The 21,513-nt window shown below is 52.5% G+C and overlaps 1 protein-coding gene across 1 annotated transcript in view; it reads right to left on the minus strand.

The window, feature by feature from the left end:
- Positions 1–2,555: 2,555 nt before the first annotated feature.
- The window catches only part of EHD3 (EH domain containing 3), a 28,955-nt gene continuing 9,997 nt past the window's right edge, over positions 2,556–21,513 (minus strand). The window contains exons 2-6 of the mRNA NM_001098004.1: positions 20,608–20,784; positions 16,699–16,796; positions 8,513–8,925; positions 7,646–7,810; positions 2,556–4,741 (exon numbers count right to left, since the gene is read on the minus strand). Coding sequence (NP_001091473.1) covers positions 4,214–4,741; positions 7,646–7,810; positions 8,513–8,925; positions 16,699–16,796; positions 20,608–20,784 — 1,381 coding nt within the window. The 3' untranslated portion in view covers positions 2,556–4,213. The remainder of the gene's footprint in view (positions 4,742–7,645; positions 7,811–8,512; positions 8,926–16,698; positions 16,797–20,607; positions 20,785–21,513) is intronic.

Below are 21,513 nucleotides of genomic sequence, written 5' to 3' on the forward strand. Positions count from 1 at the left end.
TAAGCCAGAAAGAAAAACACCAATACAGTATACTAACGCATATATATGGAATTTAGAAAGATGGTAACGATAACCCTGTATACGAGACAGCAAAAGAGACACTGATGTATAGAAAAGTCTTTTGGACTCTGTGGGAGAGGGAGAGTGGGATGATGCCATTTGGGAGAATGGCATTGAAATATGTATAATATCATGTATGAAATGAGTCGCCAGTCCAGATTCGATGCACGATACTGGATGCTTAGGGCTGGTGCACTGGGATGACCCAGAGGGATGGTATGGGGAGGGAGGAGGGAGGAGGGTTCAGGATGGGGAACACATGTATACCTGTGGCAGATTCATTTTGATATATGGCAAAACCAATACAATATTGTAAAGTTAAATAAAATAAAATTAAAAAAAAATTAAAATGACTAGAGTTTGTATCTTGCTCATGCCACCTGTCCAGTACAGATTGGTAAGGGATTTTAGAGAGACCCAGGGACCTGGGCTCACCAAGGCTCCCACATGCAATCCTGGCCAGGCAAGAGAAGCAGAATGTGGCAAACTGCATGCTTGTTTCTGCCCAGAAGGGTCATGTTGCTAACCACCATAAGTTGGCAGCCAAAGCCTAACTTTAAAGGGGTGGAAAGTTCGGTCCTTCTTGTGCCTAGAGGACCCAAGAACCACAATGTGGGGAACACTAATTACCTCCACAGGGAGGTGGGGAGAGCAGCGTCCTTACTTCCTCCCGTTTCCCTCATGGCTCCAAATAGGATTACTGACATTTCCTATTACCATTTTTTTGTCCCTCCAAGCACTGAAAATTTCAACTTGAAAGATACTGATAAAATTTTTACTTGAAATGGCCTGTGGGACACCAGCACAGTCCCCAGGGGCAAAATTCTCATCATGCTTTTCCTCAGATACATCAGTTTTTCTGAGTCTGTCATGATTTTGTGGGCTGGGAATGCTATGTGTTTATTTTTGTAGAAAAACCCTGTCTGCCTTGGATTAGAGAGGGGAGACGATGGGCCCGAGAGGCAGACCCCAGGAGGTTTGCGGTTCAGCTCGAGCCCCACCCTCACCCCCAGCTTTCTCTGCCCGTCTCCCACCCTCCCCCACTACTGGAGGCCATTTTTTACTCTCATGAGCCCCCGCTTTGCCTGCCCACCCTCATCCAGCACCTGTCATAGTTCCTCATTGTATTATCGATGTTTATATAAATGTCTCACTTCCCCATCTAGGCTGTGAGCTCTTTGAGAGCTGGAACTTGATTTGATTTGATCCACCTAGAATTGTGCCCCCCTGCACAGATGGCACATATTCAGTATTTTTGAACAGCTCAATGGATGTCTGAATCTCATCTTGGGGTCTTTTCTGCAGGAGATTCTCAGTGTCTTCTGAACAGAAAAATGGATGGATAGAGGCATGGATGGATGGACAAATTAGAGAATAAGACTGAATCTGTACGGAGGCTAGTTAGCATCTCACGGGGAAAATAAGTCTGTTCCCCTAATGTGGCTCTGCTAATAAGCTAACATGTAAACAAACATCTGGAACAGAGGAGACCAATGGGAATGGGGTGATGCAGGGCAACCTCTCACCATTCTGCAAACTGAGGCCAGGCCCTGCTATGGCAGTAGTGTTCCCCGTACAAGACTGAGCGCTCAGGTGCCAGGGGCAGGTTTTCTGGGGACGGGGCATAGGGTGTGGCTCTTCCCATCTGAGCATTTCTGTGGTCCAGACTGAGTGTGGGGAACGGCAAGCCAGGCCGGTGGGGCCTCTAGGGCTTCCTGCCAGCAAGACTGCCATGACAAGGCTCTGCCCTCCACTTTAAATGTTCTCCAGGCTGAGGCAGGAGAGTTCCCCAAGCCCCCAGAGACTGTGAGAGGTCAGTAGGTCCAGGCAGCGGGGGAGAGGGACAGCCCCAGAGAAAGTGCTCCCCATCTGTCCCGTCATCTGTGAGGAGAAGGTTCAAACACCATTTCCTCTTTCTCAGGAGATGGGAGAAGTGTCAACACGGAATTCCCATGCCTCCCAGATCTCTCCGGGGTGGAGCCTTGAAGAAGGGAGGGCAGAGACACGGGGAAAGGAAGGGCAGGAAAGTGGCACATGTGTGTGCAAAGGCGGGGTGAGGGGACCGACAGACAGCCCTCTCCATCTAAAAGAAGGACAGAAACCTCCCCTCACTCTGCTGTCCTTCCCATTCCTCTTCAGTTGAAATAAAGGCATAGAGCTGAGAAATGGTCCTCTGCGGGCTTGGCACCTGAATTAGAGGAGGCTGGACCTCTGTGCCTTGGTTTTCCTTTGGTCTTCATTTCATGAGAAAGAGAAATGTGTGGATGCAGAAGGAAGCCCAGGATTTGGGGACCATCTTCCCTCCAGAGTGGCAGGGTGGTTCCACCAGGCAGCCTGGGTAGTCAGTGGGCCTGGAGAAGCACCAGGCCAACGGGACGCTACCTGTGGATGCTGGCTATGGGTGGCCCCGATCCTCTGCCAGAGATGCCCGAGTTAAGAACCAAACTCCTCTCCGTCAGCCTCCCACGTAATCATGCTCCATGGCCAAGCAGATACCAAAGGATAAATGTGCTGTATTAACATGAATACTAATGACAAATGCACTGCAGTAGTAAGCACATTGTAGATACGTAGAATATTTTCTATATAGTCTGAACATAGATACAAAATAACTTATACTTGTTTTTGTTTTCCATCACAGTAGGAGCATAGCATACAAAGTGATTGGTTCAGTGGCCACAAAGCAAGCCAAGGGAGAGACTGTAAGGGTGGCTGTAGGGCATCAGGAATGGTGGGGATTTGCCAGACACTGCAGAGTCGTGGGTCCTGCAGAGAACATGGCCTCAGACCTCTTGAACTGGCCTTCTCAACAGTTAGCAGGAGGTCCCACTTGAGAAGAGTTGGAGGCTGCATTTGAGCCGGGATGATTCAGGCTGCGGGGTGGGAGGCGGAGCAGAGTCAGAGGCAAACGGCACCCAACAGGCCAGCTCACATTCCTGCTGCTGCTGTTGGGCTTCTGTGAGGTTGGGAACATGGGGCGAATCGCCAGAAGGCACGGTTTGCTTCTGTGCTGTGACAGATGGCCAGACTGATGGCCCACCAAGTGCTGGCTGGCCCCTCTCCCTTGCCAGCCTTCTCTGGGAGCCCGTGAGGGGCCTGCGTGCTCAGCTAACTCTTCACAGTTTGTCATTAGCCAGAAACACAGGGATCCTGTCCATCATCACAGCAGAGGGCAGAGTCTGTGGCCCTAGCCCCATCACATGTGAGCTGTGTGACCCGGGAGGGTCACCCGAACTCTACTGAGTCTCAGGCTCAAATGGGAGGGGCTAACACAGACTTCCTTGGAGAGTGGTTAAGGACAACTTGGAATAAGGTATATGAAGCGCCTGATGCAGCTCCTGGCACTCAGAAGGGGTGGATAAATGTGCCAAGTACAAGCATCCACACAGAGGCCAGGTGGGAAAAACAGGGATCTCACAAAATCTGTGGAATAAAACCACCATTGACTGGCTACGAGAGCAACAGATAACAGGGCAGTTTCTTTGCTTTCTTTCCTGCCAAGTTTTTCCCTTCTCTCTCTGGTTCCGGGATTCTTTGAAAGGAAATGCAAGCAAGTTTAAAGCCAGGTCTGCCGAGGCAGTCAGAGCCTCAGCATGGGAAAGAAGAGGGCTCACGGCTATGGCTACGTCTCTTCAAGTCTGGGGTCTGGTTCCCTGAGGACACTTCCCCCTTCACTCCTCTCCCTGCTGAAGCCCCCTCCCCTCCCATCTCTTGGCCCCAGAGCAGATTTCATGTTAGCAAGTCAAAGAGGTGGGGATAAAGCATAGAAAAAAGTGGATTGTCTATTAAGTGAAAAGCCTTTTCCGTCTGCTCTGGGTCCAGGGAATCTGGAGGTGGGTGGGCCATCTGTGGCCGAGTGAACGGCCTCCACAGGAGAAGGTGGGTCTCCGGGCAGTGGGACCAGGGAATGAAAGAGGGATGGAGACTGAGACATGATTCCTGGGACTCTGGGTGCTTCTGTTTCAGCCAATACTGGGCACTTGGAGATGTATCCTGGAAACCTGGGGATCCTTGTTCCCTCTTAATCTGCAGTGCCAGTCTCAACATCTGTGTGTGTGTGTGTGTGTGTGTGTGTGTGTGTGTGTGCGTGTGTGTGTGATTGCCTCTCCCATCTCTTCTAACACCTGCCTGCTCTGGACCTCCCTGCCTCCCATCACTCGGTGGCCTTCCTTTTGGAGGGGGGTACAAGGTGGGCGGGCAGCTCGTTGGGCAGCTCATGCCCCTCCAGCTTGACCTTGATGAGGTGGTTGGCCAGTGCGAACTCCTCATCATCCAGCATGCCATCCTTGTCGATGTCGGCAAGCTTCCAGATCTTGCCCAGCACGCTATTGGGCAGCTTGGAGCGCACCATCTCCTTCTTGGCGTTGGCGCCCGTGATCTTGCCATCCACTGGTGACAGGGTGTAGAAGATCTCATCGTACATGGGCTTATCCCTGGCCACCACCCACTCGGCATCATCGATGCCCTCCCCGGCCCCCTCCCCGTAGCCGTGCCCGAAGGGGCCATGGAGGGTGCCCTCGAATGCTCCACCCTTCACTATCTGGGCGGGCCGCTGGGTCTCCTCCTGGCGCACTAGCACCATGAGCTGGGCAATGTCATGAGCCAGCATGTCATCCACCACCTCCAGCAGCTTGCTTTTCAGGGGCTGGAATTTGCTAAAGTCCTGGGCTTGTAGCTGGTCCTGGGAAGAGAGAGAGAAAAAAGGTGAGGACAGAAGACAGTGGGCCCAGAAAAGATATGAGAGAAAGAGACAAAAGATATATTGACTCTTGGTGGATTTTTCAGGAGAGAGGCTAATTGCAGGGGTTGGAGAAGAAAGATTTAACAACTGGTTTGATCTGTTTGGGGCTTTCCTGATAGCTCAGTTGGTAAAGAATCTGCCTACAATGCAGGAGACCCCAGTTTGATTCCTGGGTTGGGAGGATCCGCTGGAGAAGGGATAGGCTACCCACTCCAGTATTCTTGGGCTTCCCTGGTGGCTCAGTTGGTAAAGAATCTGGCGGCAATTGAAGACCTGGGTTCGATCCCTGGGTTGGGAAGATCCCCTGGAGAAGGGAAAGGCTACCAACTCCAGTATTCTGGCCTAGAGAATTCCATGGACTGTATAGTCCATGGGGTTGCAAAGAGTCGGACACGACTGAGCGACTTTCACTTTCACTTCATTTTGATCTGTTTGGATTCCTTTAGTGTTCTAGGAAGCAAATACAGTCAGGCCTCCATATCTGAGGGCTCTGCTTTTGTGGATACTACATCATTTTATATTATAATGAACTTGAGCATCCATGGATTTTGGTATCTGTGGAGGGTCCTGGAACCAATCCCAGGTGCATTCCAAGGGACAACAGTCATTAAATTTCTCAGTTCCTTTTGGCTATTGATTGAACAGTGAGTGGCTCTTGAATGCACCACCCCTCTGAGACTGAGTCATGTGGGTCTGTACTTCAATAAGGGTTACACTTGAAAACACACTCCACTACATGAGCTCATTCTCTTCCTTGTGACCTTCTGAGAGTGGGAAATCACATTCTATCACCATTCAGGAAGGAAAAAGGGAGGTACAGGCAATGAGAAATAAATCACAGTAGAAGCCAAAGGTCATTCCCAAGCCAATGGTTCTTAATCAGGATGCTTGAGGGATTTTTCAATGATCAGCTTCTCCCTGAGGGTTCTGACTCAGGAGGCAGGAGCAGGTTGGCAGCTTTAATAAAAGCTCCCCTCCTTGTCTTCCCATGACCACCACACTCCATGGTAAAAGAAATGTGTTCTGCTTTGCATGTCTTTGCCATTTTTAAAGGTCCCAGGTCTCAAATATCCCCAAATTCTCCTTGGCCGCTATAATGACAAGATGAGAGCTTCTGGCTTCCACCCTGGCTCTGGCCACAGCAATCTCGGGACACTGGGAGGAGGCCAGTTTACAGGGACAGTCTCAGGACAAGCACACAACAGAAAAATTTAGAAAACACTCATGGCTATATTTCAAGACCAAGTGTGAGCCTGGGCATCCTTACCTCCATTCCAGGGTGGGGCTGGGAGCGATGTGGAGGGTGGAGCAGACAAGCCCTTTCTCCTGCCCTTGGGCACAACCTCCCTGGTCCCTGCCTCTCCCAGCCTGTCCATGTCGAGGTGTGTTTTGTGGGCTCCCAACTAGGGGTCCCAGTGTCTTCCACAATGAGTACTCCCATCAGCCCACACACATGTCCCCACAGTACAGTTCTTTACGTACTGAACCAGTATCCTTAACAGAACCTGACATCAGGTGGGCAAACAAGCGAGAAGGTGAAACCATCTGTGTTGCAAAAGAATTCCTCACGTTAAAAAGTCATATGATCCCTTTCAAATGTCATCTTCCCCAAAGTTTGCTTACAGATCATTAAATTCTTAACAGAAAGAGAAACTGAAAGTTGAAGCCCAAATTATGTGAAAACAATTCTGAAACAAGTGACTGGCTCAATGTGGATAGTTACAGGAACGAATGGATACACAAACAAATGCATACTCTGGACATCTATGTTTTTCTTTCTTTTTCTTTTACTAGATAGGAAAGCAAAAATGCATACATTTGGGACTACACTGATGTTCTGAAACCCTCTGAGCAACAAGGGCAAAAACAATATTACTACTACATTTGCTATTTTTCCTAATTCCCTAATTCTTGAAAACTTTTCCTTTTTAAATAATTACAGAATCATGGAAAGTTGCAAAAATCATGCAGGGGTAGGTTCCTTGTGGTCATCTCCCTGCCTCCTCTACTGGAGAAATCTCACCTAACTTGCTACTGCATTTAAAAAGCATAGTCTGTGCCAGGCCATGCTAACTACCTTACAAACATTAATCTGATTTCTGCTCACAATATCCATATAAGGTGGTGCTTTTGTAGCCTCAACATGTAGACAAGAGACAGAATGTTAAAGAGGATCCAGTTAGCAGGGTGTGGTAGGTTTTTGCTTAGACCTTGGACAGCTCCTGGGGTTTCTATTTGCAGCCTACGTAAACATTACTAAAACCACAGGCAGGTTAATTACATTTGTAAACCTCAGTTTGCTCACCTGTGAAAGGGGGATGAAATGCCTCCCCCAGAGGGTTGTTTTGGGGGACATAAGAAACTATGTGTGACCGACCCTGGCCCAAGAGAGGCGCCCATGGTGCAACCCAAAGATGACAAACTCCTGTGCAGACTTCTGCTTCTCGGTGGCGTATGTTCAAATCACTGCCAAGGCAGATCTCAGCAGTAAACTTAGGCAATGAAGGGCCAAGAGATGTCAGGTGACTCGTCCTGTTTCACGTGATGTGGTGAGGATTCCAAACTGGTGGTGACCAGGACAAGGGAAGGTCATAAGCTGGAGGTATCAGAGCCCCCTCTAACACCGCTGCTCACTGGGAGCACCGGGTCTCCATGTTTCTCCCAGGGCCCAGGTCTGGCACCTGTTGGGCCAGTGTCAGCCAAGCAGGAAGGGCAGGCCCAGGGCTACCTGCCTGCCTGTTGATTCTGGGCTGAGTATCCCCAGGACATCCTAGGGTGGTCTACTCCAAGCTTGAGCTGCTCAGTCAGCTTGTCCCTTTCCTGGAGGCCCCAGACCCTGGTTACCTGCATCCTCTTCAGGGCGGGGAAGTCCCCAGGTGAGATCTGGTGCTCCCGCTCAATCTGGCCATAAATCTCAGCCAGATTGTTCACCAGCTCCTTCTTCTTGTTGTCCTTTCCGAACATGGAGGGCATCTCCTTCTTCAGAGAGCTGATGATATAGGCGTGAACCTGAATAACAGGGGCAGGGAGAAGCCTTCAGATTAAGACCTCTAGTTCTTTCCTTTACCATCAAGATCAAGTTCTTTCCTTCCCTCCAGGGCACCTCTCACCCCATCTTTTCCCACAAATCTCTGCTCCTGCTCCTACTTCTGAAATAAGTTGTCTCCATCCTCTTTCTCTTCCATTGCTTACAGCACCGAGCTGTTTCACTAGATCTTGGGGAAAGGGGAGCTTGTGAGGAGGTTGAGGTCAAAGCAGTAACAGGGATGGTAATTCTGATGATGATGTTGATGAGGAAGACCGTAACAACAGCTAACACGAACAAAGCACTTGTGAGGATGGCAGGCACTGTGATGAGGGCTTTCCCATCTTTATTCTATGTTGTCTTCTAACCCTTTAATTTCACAGATGTGGAAGCAGGCACAGAGCAACTAAGGGCCTTGCTGAGGTTGGGATCACACTGTAAACTATGGAGTTGACTCCGATCTGGCCATCTGACACCAGGGCATGTCATCGTAACCACCACACTACCCTGCCTCACCCACTCTGAGTGCGCATGGCTGATGCTCACAAGGCAGTGACTACTGGACATCTTCACATGGGCAGACAATAGCTCAGGGCTGCAGGCAGTGGCCCTCTCACCTTGCAGCTGACCCCATCCCCAAACCACCGGCCTCGCCCATGCTGGCCCTCTCCTGGAGGCAGCCTCACCTTGGCCAGTCTGGCTCTCTTGATGAGGTCATTCAGCTTGCGCAGGGCAGCGTTTCGGGGCAGGCTCTGGATGTCTCTGAACAGGTCCTGCTCCTCGGCCTCAAAGAGCTTCCGGTTGTCTGGGATGAGAAGCGGGTGGGACCAGAAGGAGCCGATGTAGACCCGGATCACCTCGGGCGTGTTGACAATCTTCCCCAGGGACCACATGAGGGCCCCGTACACCCGCATCAGCTGCTGCGTCTCTATCTGGTCAGCCTTGTTCAGCACCACTCGCATCTTGTCCTCGTGGTTCTTGAGGGCTTTGATGACTTCCGAGAACTCATCGGAGATGTCCAGCTTGTGGGCGTCAAAGAGCAGGATGATGCGGTCCACCCGCTCGGCGAACCACTCGAGGACAGCAGCGAAGTCGTACCCTGTGGCAGAGCAGAGTCAGGGGGTGGGGCCTTTGGGGTGAAGGGTAGGGATTTGGGGTGAGGCGGCAGTGCAGTGGAAATAACATGGTCTCAGGAGTCAGATCTGGGTTCAACTCTGGCTCCTCCATCTTTTCACTATTTGGCCTTGAGCCAGTTACTGACTGTCTCTGAGTCAGTTTCTCCATCTATAAATGGGCATACGAATAGTATCTAGTTAATAGATTTTTAAGGACCAGAGATGCTCAGCTCACCTAGCAGCTAGAGAGGAAGCAGATTCACCTCTCAGTCTCCTCTTCCATATAAAGGGCAATAGATGGGAATGTGAGGCTTACAGAGGTAAAGTGCCTTGCTCGAGGGCACACAGCCCAGGAGCAGCAGCGCCGGGATAAGGATGGAAGTGTTGGGCCTTCTGTCGCTTCCCACTGCCACACCGCTGGCAGGGCGGTAGGAGCCCTTCCTTAGGTTCTGGGTGGGCTCAAAGACCCTGGCTCCCAACACCACAGGGTTTTACAGGCAGAGACCTTGGGGTCCCACAGCTCTCTGCCACCATTGAGTGGGAGACTGAGCCAAAAGGAAAAAGCCATAAGTTCCCGCCCTGTCTCACAGAGGAAGATTAGAGACCAGGGAGGGTCATCCGGCAACTGCCTTGCCATTGAGAGAGAGGCAAGCAGCCCTGCTCGCCCGTAACAAGGTCCTCGGCATGAGTACAGCAGAATCCCCTGGAGAGACTGTTAGAGCCTCAGACTTCGATTCAGTTCACATCACGACCTCAATTCACCCCCACACCACCCTCTGAGGCAGGCACAGTCCCACTTTACAGAGGAGAGACTCAGAGATGAGAGGAGAGTCAATTGCTGGTGTGTGTGTATGTGTGTGTGTGTTGGGGAGGGGGTGTTCAGGACTAGACCTGGCTACAGGGCCCTGGGCACCCTACACAGTCCTGCGGGCAGTAGTCCTGCACCTGTGAGCCCCCTGCCTCCCGCTCCCCTCCTTGTGCCCAGGCCGGACTCGCAGTTCCACTGAGCCCCAAGGTCCCTGCCCGCCTGCTCGGGGGGGCCTGCAGCCTGCACCCACTCCCTCCACCATCCCTTCCAAGGGCTGGCTCTGGCTAGATTTAATCTTCCTCAGCACAGCCAGGTGGAGGGCGGCTCTCACCTCACCTCCAGAAGGCAGCCCCTCAGAGCCATGGGCAGGAAAGGGGGCAGAGGGCTCAGAAAATCAAGGCAAACTGACTTCCGGGCCCCAGTGCCCCAACAACCTGGAAAACAGGTTGCGACCTTGCTGCTGCGGTGCCTGGAACCAGCAAGCTTGCCCTCTGCCGTGGCTGGGGAGGGCAGTGGGGCTCAGCGGCCTCTGCCCTTCTGCTGAGGCCTGCTCCCAAATCTAGCCGGACAAGGTTTTGGCTGTGGTGGTGCCGGCTATGGGGAGGACGACTGCAAAGAGCAGGCTGCCCCTTCCCTATGTCCCTCCCTCCTGTGTGGTAGATTTCAGCCCTCACTGCTCAGCACACCTCATGTGGCCGCTGGTGGCAACTGCTCACCGTCAGCTGGGCAGTCAGAGCCACTAGTCCTGGACACTTGACACGGCTCAAAGCAAGCCGCTGAGACTGCCCAGGGCTTAGGACCAGAACGCAGGTCTTCGGGCTCTAAGCCCAGCTCTCCAGACACAGTGGAGAAGGGGGCCAGCGAAGCTACAGAGAAGAGGCTCCCGGCCTCTGAGCCCTCGCCAGTCCACAGTGATGGTAGCCTTGCACAAGGAGCCTCCGCTGCAAAGACCTGGAGGGAGTGGGGCAAATCCCGGAAGCCTGATGGGACCCCGCGTGGGGAGGGGCAAGAGAGGGATGACACCGGGTCATGCTGCCAGAACAGGGCCGTGCCCGTCCCTACGGCTGGGTCAGGTGCCCCTCAGGCAGGTGCCGGCCTCTCGGCTGACCCAGGGAACCATCAGGATGCATTGTCCTCCTGCTGCATCCGGAGCTGGCGGGGCAGGGCCTGCGCATCCTCCTCTGCTTCCCTGCTCTCAGCATGGTCCCCGGCACACAGTAGGTGCTCTATCAGCACGTGCTGCTCAGAACTGAAATGTGAGACCTGGTCTGCCTTTTACATCCCAGGGACAGTGAATAAGCCATCCCTGGGCCTCGGTTTCCTGGTCTCTGAATTGGACCTGAAGGAAAGCTACACGGCTCAAAATAGCCTGGAGTTAAAACTCCCCTCCAGATCCTCCCCATCATTCTATACAGATAAAGAACTTTCTCCCCCGAAGAAAGGAATGGACATTGAGATTGATTACATTCAGTTCCCAGCTAATCCCAGTCTCCGGCCGGTCTCAGGAATTCCTTGCGCCGGTTGCTGAAAGCTAACTAATCAAAAATAATCATGAGGAAAAACAGACCCCCTCAAAACGATGTATCTCTGCATCTATGTTTTCTATATATACCTACTCTCTTTTTGACTTAGCACAGCAGCTCACTAATCTGACTGCTGCCCCTTCTCGCCTCATTAAAGGTGATCTGTTCCTATCAAGTGCCGGTCTCCTTTTTCCGAACCTTGCTTTCTCTAGTTACAGAACCCACCATGCCCTGCCAGAGGCTGGCTGTGAGGATCCAATCAACAACAAGGATGCAGGTGAGACTGCCTGTGACCCTGGCTGCTCCTATGGCTCTGCCCCTCTATGAGGCTTCTTTCAAGCCCGAGTTTCTATGACTTGGGTGTGCTCTCAAGGGGTCATCTGAAGAGCACTGGTCTGGACACGCCCACCTCTAGTTTCTGCTCAGCTATCAACTTGCTGTGTGTCTTGGGGCAAGAAGCCTTCCTTCTCTGGTCCTTGGTCTCTTTGCTTGTTAATCCGGGGGAAGGAACGCTGGGGGCTGCTGTCTTCGATGTCCTGGGTGCCCATATGAAGGCTGCTCCTGCCTGAGGGCAGGCAGATGGCTTCTGGGAACCCTTTCTAGGATTTCAGAAGCACCGAGGCCTCCTCTTCATCCTTCCACTTTTGCAAATTCTGCTTGCTCTGGCAGGGCTGGCTATCAAATTACCAGTGTGGGGGGATGCTGAGAAAGCTTCCTCCCCAGGTGTGGCTATGAGGAAATGAGAGTCAAGCAATGACTCTGTCAGCTCTCTGAAGCTCAGCCTCCCTGCTCCTGGCTATAGAGCCTTGCGGGCTCCAGGCTGGGTATCTAATTGGTTTTGTAGACTGAGATTATGCAGATCCAGGAATGGGAGCATCAGAAAAGCACGGAGTAGACCTATTCAGGAAAGGGGAATGGGCTGCTCTCCCATTTAGTTTCTGTGTGGATTTAGGCAAGTCTGAACCTCAGTTTTTCAGCTGTAAATGGGGATACAAATGACTGACTGGTGAGGGATCAATGGTAGAACCTTGGTTACAAGAGAGCCATGGGGAGGGCCCAGACTCAGTCTGGAGGCTCTGTCGGGACATCTGGGGTGGTGAGCCCCCTTTCCCTCACTGGTCCTGGGAACGGCTCAGAGCCCCACAACAGAGCTCTCAATTCCCTGCAGTAGCCCAAAGGCTCATGAAATGTGGACTAGTGGGTGGTGGGAGATTCAAGCTCTGGAAGACTGATGGTGAAGCTTGCCATCCTGGAATTACAGGTAGCAAGTCTGCCTCCTCTGGGAGAGCGGGTGAGCAGGCCCCTGGAGCAGAACCTGGGCAGCCTACAGGCCTGCCCCCCACCCCAGGCAGGCTCTAGGGCACTGGAAGGAAGAAAGCATTTCTAAGTAATTCCAGGCAGGAGGAAATCAATGAGACAAACAACAATAAGTGCAGCAACTCCTTAGTCATCAACCAGCTTCCTTCACAGCCTGAGAAGCAGTGCAAGGGTGCTGACAAGGCAGCACATTTCTTGGTATTTTCAGCCACACAGTCTCATCTGACTCTCATAACTCTCCATGTGCCAGGAGGTAAACAGGCAGAAACATCTAACAGGGAAGGGAGAGGGAACAGAGAGGTGAAGGGGCTCGCCCCAGCTCACACAGCCAGGTGGTGGTAAACTTGGGGCTAGGACCCAGATCCTGACTCCCCTCTGTGTTCCCTTCTCGGCTCAGAGCCCCGCAAGGCTGGAGCTCTGGGCGCTGAGCTTATTTGAGGTGGGTACATAAAAGGTCCTGTTCCAGAATTTGTCAAGATTTAAAGACATCTTAGAGAAAGAGAAATTAGAAGGTATCAGCTTGCAAAGTGTGGGACCAGTTAAGATGACAAAGACCACACTACATGCCTCCCAGAAGTCACCTTGAAAAGCGGCCCAACAGCCTTGTCCCAGGCCTCCCAGGCGGCCACAAGGTGTCCGTGCACCCTTTTGAAGGGACTCGGGACTCTGCTACTCCGCCCTGGCATGTGACAACCCTACATGTGTATGTATAGTATGTGGTCCGGGGGCCTGGAGGTCCCTAAGTGAGGGTGCCAGGAACAGGCCAGGGACGGGAGACTGAGGATTGGCCCTGACCCTCCGGGTTCTCCAGGGGAAAGCTGCAGAGGAGAGAGTGCCCCCTGATCTGCAGATGAGAGCGTGCCCCCATTCCTCTTCTCTGAGCTCCTCGTGGGCAGGCAGGCTATGCTAATGTGCTGAAAAGCTACTGGACAGGGAAGCAGGAGACCAGAGTTCCCATCCCGGCTGTGTGACCTGGGCAAGTGTTCTCCTGCTCCGGCCCTGCTGAGCTCACCTGCACAGGGTGGGGTCCGCTGGAGTGATGTGTGCAGTGCACCGTGGGGTTGCTTTTCTAAGGTGGGGCCTGTTGGGGTTTCTAGCTGGGAGGCGGACAGGAAATGTGGTTCCCAAGTGTGAGGACACTCAGGCTTCCGGAGCCTTCCTCTTCCGCTGCATCCTTGCTTCTTCCCAGTAATGAGTCCCGGGCTGGACACATCCTGTCACTTCCAGCAACTGCCTCCCTGCCCCTCTCCCGCCCACCCCAAAGCATCTGCATCCAGAGACAGTGTGGGCTGGGACTTCCCAGGTTCAGGTTCCCGGACGTCCCTGCTTCCACTCTCCCACAAGACACACGAGACACCCCCAGATCTTGGCAGAGGGGCCACGCCCTGACCAAGGACCACACTTGGCCCAGCTCTGGCCTGGCGCCTGAGTGCTCCACCTGTGAAGTCTGAGGCCTGGGAGGGGCCTCTGGGAGAAGTGGTGCACCAGGCCTTGGCCCAGAAGAGGCTCAGTGGAAATGTGATAACGATGCCTTGTTTCCCTGGTGAGACACAGCCTTGACCCTGGCATGAGGCTCAGTGAGCGGAACATGGCTGGATTTCAGGCTTGACTCACCGCCTCGGTCTGGTGTGTGCCTGCTGGGCTATCCAAGGACTATCCTGGCCCTGGGCTGCAGGAAGGCAAGAAGCACCAAATCTGTGCTGTGGCCAAACCCAGAGTTCTGAGAGCCTAGGCTAAAGGCCACAGGAAGAGTGTTTGGTTCTGTGCACATAGCCTGTGTGCGTGCATGGGGGGATGTGTGAAGGGAGGCGTGATGTATATAGACAGAGGGTTATATGCATATAGGTAAACACTGAACTACCGAATTCTATGGCTGATTGTGAAGGATGGGGGGTGGTCTTCATACTAGAAACTTTCCTTATCTGGGGTGTCCCTGATATCTGAGGGTGTCCAATCCCCACCCTCTATTTTCCTGGTCTCTGTGGAGTGCTGAGGTCAGCCCTGCCCCAGGCTGATGATGCAGGACTGGCAGCTCAGCTCTCAGCTCTTGTTTTTATCCCAGGCTACTTTGCCAGCAGCTGCGTTTATAGTCTAGGCTTAGGAGGGCAGAGATCAAACAGGTCTGCAGAGACACACACTGGGCTATCACTTCTCCCAGAAGTGGGGAGAGACCTGGTGGCAGTTGTCATGGGGTGGGAAGGAGATAGGAAGAGCAGGCAGGAAAACTGAGCCCCCAGTTTACTGTAGAGAAGCCATTGAGGTCCAAAGATAAAGTCAGGAGAAAGAGGAATAGGAAAAGAACAGAATGGAACAGAAGCTGAGGAAGGCAGGCATCTCTAGAAGCAGGGTTGCCATGTACAGTTGCACAGGCAGTGCACTGCACAACTGCAAGGAAGGCCATTGTATTGATAGATTGCCCTGGTGCTGTTTAACAGGGAGGCCCTGGGTGTCATAAAAACAAAAGAAGGGAGCTCACTGTGATCCAGTTCCAGAGCTGATGTCCAAGTTTCCATTACTGTCTGTGGACAACACGAGGTCAAGTGATTACCCTTTGTTACTCACAGGGACATTAAGACGCAGGGGAAAATGTGACCTACTCAGACCCACAGGTTCTAAACCCCAATGTTCTAAACTCCCAGTCCAGTGCCCTTGGAAACCCAAAGGCTGGAATCTTCTCTGGACCCCCGGTCAGGCTGTACTTGTAGGAACGTAGCCACCCAATGCTTGGGGAGTTCAAGGGGAGAACTTTGTCTTCTCTCTTCCACGAGGAGACACAGGCTGTCTGTGTAAATCCCCTTTAGGCCTAAACTCAGGAGGACCTAGAGAAAGACTTAAGGGGTGATGGTAGGGACTGGTCAGGAGGAAGGGAATAATTAGGGAAACAAATAGAAGCAGGCAGCTGTCCAAGCTGCCCCCTGCACCCCACTATGGGGCCCTGAACAGAGTGCTTCCAAAGGGCAGGTAGACCAGAGGGAGGGCGTGAGATGCCCCTCCCCCCCAGGCCATCGGTTCTATGCCCGCCTCACCCCTGCACCACCATACATGCACCTCACCCCAGGCATGTGTGGGAGGAAGGTGGGTCGTCACCAAAGGTCGCCCAGAGAACTCTTGCCTGTGCAAAGTCTTCCCTTCCCAGAAGCTGCCGTCTGAGTGCTGGTTTGGCTCCTGCCCAGCTGCCAGCTCCAGGACTGGGGTGGGCATGGCTTCATCAGCTTTTCTTACCAGAAATACAGCATCAGCACAGAAAGGGTAGGGGGCTGCCTGGGGCACACAGCCTGGTGTGGCTGGAGAGGCTGGGGGAGCATAGTCATGAGCTGTAGCTTTAAGACTTTTGCAGTATCCATCTAGTATTTTAGAGCTAGGAAAAACCCAATGATGCTGGTGGTGGTGATGACTGGTAAGAACTCATTTTTACTGGGCACTTGCTATGTGCCAGACAGGAGATTTTTCACTTGTGTTATTTCTTTTAATCCTCAAACAACCCTAGAAGGTAGATAGACTTATGTCCCCTACTCTACAGGTGAGGCGGCTGAAGGAAAGAAACCCTCCAGGTCACTCTACCAGGAGGTGTTAGAGGCAGGCTCAGAACGCTGGTGGTCTGGCTCCCGAGTTCAGGCTCCTGATCCCCCATGCCAGGGACCTCCCTCAATGAGCAGTCACCCACATCTGCTGGAATGAGCATTTTCAAGGATCCAGCTCCCTGCTCTCACACCCCAAAGCACACTGTCATCCTCACGCTGTTGGATGAAGTCCTCTGCCAGCACTTGCCTCCCCTGCAGAGCTGCCAGCTCCTGGGGCAGGGACAGCAGGACCTTCAGAACAAGCCAGGGTCTGGCCCAGGAAGAAACCCAATGAGGTGAGTAAGGCAGACGCTGATATGTCCATTTCACAGATGAGAAGCCTGAGGCCAGCTGCTCCTGAGTGACAATGGACCTAAACTCTGGTGCTAGCCCCTGCCTAGGACCACCCCACACAGCACACGAGGCAGCACTGACTCATTAGGAGGCAGCAAGGCCCCAGGAACCTCTATCCTGGTATAGAAGCCGGAGAACATTCTGGAAAGAACACAACACAGAGCCAGGGCCAAGCCTACTAGGGGCCTCGCTTACCTCTGCTGATCCTCTGCTTCTCTCCAGAGAGGATGCCTGGTGTGTCGATGACGCTGATGCTCTCCAGCACGGGATTGGGCAGCTGGGCACACACAAACCTGCATGGGTGGGAAGAGACGTGTGGTGAGCCGCCATTCTGCCCTTGCCTCTCAGGCACCCTCCTTTTGGCCCCATACCAACCTCTCCTGCCCTGGGCAGAGGTTCCAATGCAGACTCCCAGCCCAAGTTAGACCAACCCCCATAGTGGACCCAGGATCTGTACTTGGAGGAAGCTCTCGGGGGCATCCTAAGGCAGCTGTGGGACTATGTCTGTGAGCCCCTGCTGGCAGGGCCACCAGGATGTCCAGCACTCGATCCCTGCCACCCCCCGGGAGCACAGTCTGGTAGAATAGTGGAGGTGTGCACAAGGATATGGGTACCATGGGACCAGCACCCCCACGAGGTCAAGTGAAGGACTCAGGAGATCCAAGGTGGAAGGAAGGCTTCCTGGAGGAGGAGACACTACAACTGGACTTGAAGAATGGGCCACACCACGCAGGAATGCTTATGTGGGCTTTTAAGAGGCTGTCCAAATACCAAACGTTGCTATTAGGATAGCGTGCATGCACGCTAAGTTGCTTCAGTCATGTCCGACTCTCTGTGGCCCTATGGACTGTAGTCAGTCAGGTTCCTCTCTCCATGGGATTTTCCAGGCAAGAATACTGGGGTAGGTTGCCATTTCCTTCTCAAGCCTTAATCAAGGAAACATTTCCAGTGTTACATACCAAAGTCTCCAAATACAAACTGGTAAACCTAAGCTGGATCCTTCTTACTTCAAGCCTTCTCTCTTAAACGCCATTTTTGGTGGAAGCCAACAAGGTGTCTGACCATCACAGTTCATGGTCCCACTGTCTTGGGAACAGACAGGGAAGGGAGCCTCTGCTCTCCAGTAAGGTGGCTGCAGAAATGCAGGTCAGGTGAGGAGGCCAGGGATGCATGGGAAAGAGAGTCCAGGAAGCCACACAGGGGAGACAGAACCTGAAGTAAGACCTCAAAAGGTGACCAGGTTTGCTGGGAGGACAGGGGTGCAGGCAGGAAGCCAGGGTGCGTGCGCGCGCACGTGTGTGTGTGTGTGTGTGTGTGTAGCTAGGTGAAGATACAGAGACGCACAGAGTGGAGATGGCCATGTAAAGATGGAGTCAGAGACTGGAATTATTCTGATACAAACAAAATGCCTGGAGTAACCAGAAGCTGGAAGAAGCAAGGAAAGATTTCCCCTATGGGCTTCAAAGGGGGCATGACCCTGCCAACACCTTGATTTTGAACTTCTAGCCTCCAGAACTATGAGTCAATATTTACTTTCAAGCCACCTAGTTCATAGTAATTTGTTCTGGCAGTCCTAGGAAACTAACAGAAGCAGGTGGAGATGCCACACGGAAATGAGAGGGGGAGGGGAGCATGTGTGTGTGTGTGCGTGTGTGTGTGTGTAGGCACCAGGCCAGGGGACACTATCACTGAGATGAGAACCAGAAGGCTGGAGCAGCTAGACACGTGGCCAGACAGGGAGGTTGGGGCCAGATTATGAGGGCCTTGAAAGCCACATTAAGAAATGCAGATTTTATACTGAGGGTGGTAAAAATCCATTGGAACGTTCTAAGCAAAAGAGTGATACAATCTGATTTGGTGGTTGTCAGCTTCTCCAGATCAGTTTGGTAAGTACTTACGAAGCACATGCTGCGTTTCTGGCACTGTGCTCGATAGTCCGTGGCACGGCCCCTGTCCTATTAAAGCCCATGGTTTCCTCTATGCCTTGGGCCCAGCCAGATTCTTGTCCATAGGTTCTAAGGCACACCCCAGCATTCCTCAATAAATTCCACGTTCTGCTGAAACCAGTTTGAGCAGGGTTGCTGTCACTTGGTGACCAGGAGGTCATGTACATGGGGCTGGTGTTTGGGGCCAGGGCTCTGGTTGAGCATCACCCAGGCCAGGTGCATGGAGTGAGAAGGGCAGGAAGCTGAGGGGAACACCAGGTCACAGAGGCCAGAGCAAGAGGGGGCCGGGGAAGACTGGAGAGGGTCTGCCAGGGAGACAGGAGGAGGCCAAGGAGCTTGAGAGGGGATGGTGGTTGAGAGATGGGCTGGGGTGGGGGCCGAAAGTGCTGACAGCTTATCACAGAGAGGTCACTGACAATGTTCACATGGGCAGCTGTGATGGGGAAGCCGTGTTCCACAGGGTGGGGGCAGGAAGGAGAGAGGAGGTGAAGCCCAGAAGCTTGGCTGTGGAAGGAAAGCGAGGGGGTAAGAGCTAGTAGGGCCTGCTGCAGGGTTCTCAAGAAGATAGTTCCCTGTGGTAAAGGAGCCAAGGGAGGGTGGAGCTGTCAGGAAGAGGAGTAACCGACAGAGCCGTCCCTGGGAAGATGGCTGGGTGTTGGGGGTTCTTGGTTGGGGGTGGGGAAGCGGCAGACCTGAGGGTAAAAGAGGATGCAGCTCTCTGGGCTGCATGGCGGGGGAGGACCAACGCAAACAGGCTCCACTTGTGGACAGACTGGAACCAAACCAACTGCAGGGAACCCAGGAATATGGGATTCCATCTTCTCTAGAATGGGAAGCAAGGTCATCCAGTGCAAGAGGAGGCTGAGGAAAAGGCTTGGGACACCCCTCAGAGGAGGGGAAGGGAGATGTCAGGGCGGAATAGGGTCCCTGGGCAGTACAAGGACAGGAAGCAGGCACCTGGGGTGTAGCCATCCTGTACATGGCTGCAGTGAAGCCGGTGGTACATGGAAGGGCCTCCCCGACTCCCTGCCCTGCCCTGCTCCTTGTTTTTCCTCCCAGGGGACGTGCCTGGCCGGTCAGTGAACAGTTCATATATACATCTGTCACTCAGCTGTGGCAGCTCTAGCAGAGAAGTCACAGGGTTCTTGCATTAAGCCACGTTCTTGAATCCTCTCTGCTTATATATATACACACACACATATATATATACACATTTTTTTTTTAGTTTTCTCTTCCTGAAATGTCCTTTTTTAACCCTTTGCATGTGACTTCACTCATCATTGAATATCTGTGTCAAATGCCAACTTTCTCACAAAGTCCTCTTGCCTTGGAGGAGGAGATTTACTCTCATCCTATTTTACAGATGGGAAAAGTGAGACACAGACCAGTTAGGTAATCTATCTAAGAGCATGGTGCTGTTGGATGGGTTCTTAACCCAAAGCCCATAGTCTTTACCTTTACTCTAAATGCCTTCAATTATAGAAAGTAGCTTACATTTTTTTTAATGCAATATGCATGCAAAATTGTGGTGTGGGCCTACATTATAAGCCTGATCAGGGGATCAGCCTGCACTCTAGGTAAGCAGAGTAATGGGAAGGCCTGGGTCAGCTTGCGGAGCAGCCACTAGAGCTTCTTCCACTCAAACTGACCCAGTGACCCTAGTGTTTACAGGCTGACTTGTCTCAGGGGAGGGGACTTGTCCAAGGTCACATAGTGGGTTTAGTAGGAGGGACAGTGATCAAAGCCAGGGCTTCTACCTTAAGTCCAGGGTCCCTGCCACCAGATAAAAACAATGTCCAAAACAGGAGGAACCTTCCTCTGCCTCCTTCTAGCTGGCTGAAGAGCCCTTCCAAAGGATAGGCAAAAGCTGGGAACTACAGAGGGCAGCCCTCTCTGCTTTTCCTGGAGGGACGTGTGGATTAGAGATGGGATTTAACTAGTTGGATCCCTCCCCCAACTTGATCAGGAGAAATCAGGCCAGTGTTAGCAGCTTCCATATCCCTAATCAATGGTGGTTTCATTCCCACTAAGAAAGGGACAATCAAGAGAGATTCCAGGTCTAGAAAAGATACAGGGTCTCCCAAGATCCTGCTCTACCCTTTCATACTCCAAGGAGAAAAGAGAGCACCCAGGATGCGTGCGTTCCCTCTGTACCCACCTGTTCAAGAAGGCATTGCCAAAGGCGTTCAGTTTCCTGAAAGGTTTCTTAGGATCCACCACCAGGGCATTCCCGGGGATGATGCCCTCCATCTCGCCTTGCATCACCGCAATGAAGGAGTCAGTGGTCGGCTCGGGCCCAATCCTCATGCCCGGGAAATCCTGTTCCAGGAGATACCTGGTGGAAGGGAGCACAGTCATAATGGAGGGATGCTGTGGGCAGATCAACACCGCCTGCCCACAACAAGGCAGATGCTGGGGTGAGTCATGGTGGAGGGGCAATCAGGGAAATTTCATGGAAGGGAGAGATTTTCATGGATGCGGAATCCGAAGACCTTTGGGAGGAAGTGGGATTTCAGTTGAGCTTAAAATATCAAATCTGCCCTTGGTCCTTTTCTTTTCACCTCCATGATGCAGAGGGGTGGGTGGGACAAGCAAGGTTTGGGCTCAGAAATAAAGCATGGCTTGAAACTGATTCCTACACAGAATACTGTGGACTTTACAGCTAATGGGAGTCTGCCAAAGTACCTGTACACAGATGTGGTTAGAATTAGACTACCCCGAGGCTCTGGCGGCTGGCCATAGGTGGTTATTGATCTGTTTAGCCAGTCATTTAATGTAAAGAGAGCTCATACATGATAGAAAGCGTGTGAGGGGTTCACTAGGAAGAGGATCCCCATCCCACCCTAGACTTTCAGTCCCACCCTCTAGGACAGCCACCAGGCTGTGGCCCCAGGGCATATGTGTTTTTCTTTGCTCTCCTCCAGGCCTGAGCATAGAGAGCCTGAGGCCACCGCCCCTCTCCACAGCCCCCTTTGGAGCCCACGGTGAGCCAGAGAATGAAGAGAACAAACTGGAAGGAAAATCAGACTCTTTGGCAGGAGCTCAGAACAGCTTCGGAGAAGGC

Source organism: Bos taurus, chromosome 11, assembly GCF_002263795.3.
Source record: "Bos taurus isolate L1 Dominette 01449 registration number 42190680 breed Hereford chromosome 11, ARS-UCD2.0, whole genome shotgun sequence".
Lineage (NCBI taxonomy): Eukaryota > Metazoa > Chordata > Mammalia > Artiodactyla > Bovidae > Bos > Bos taurus.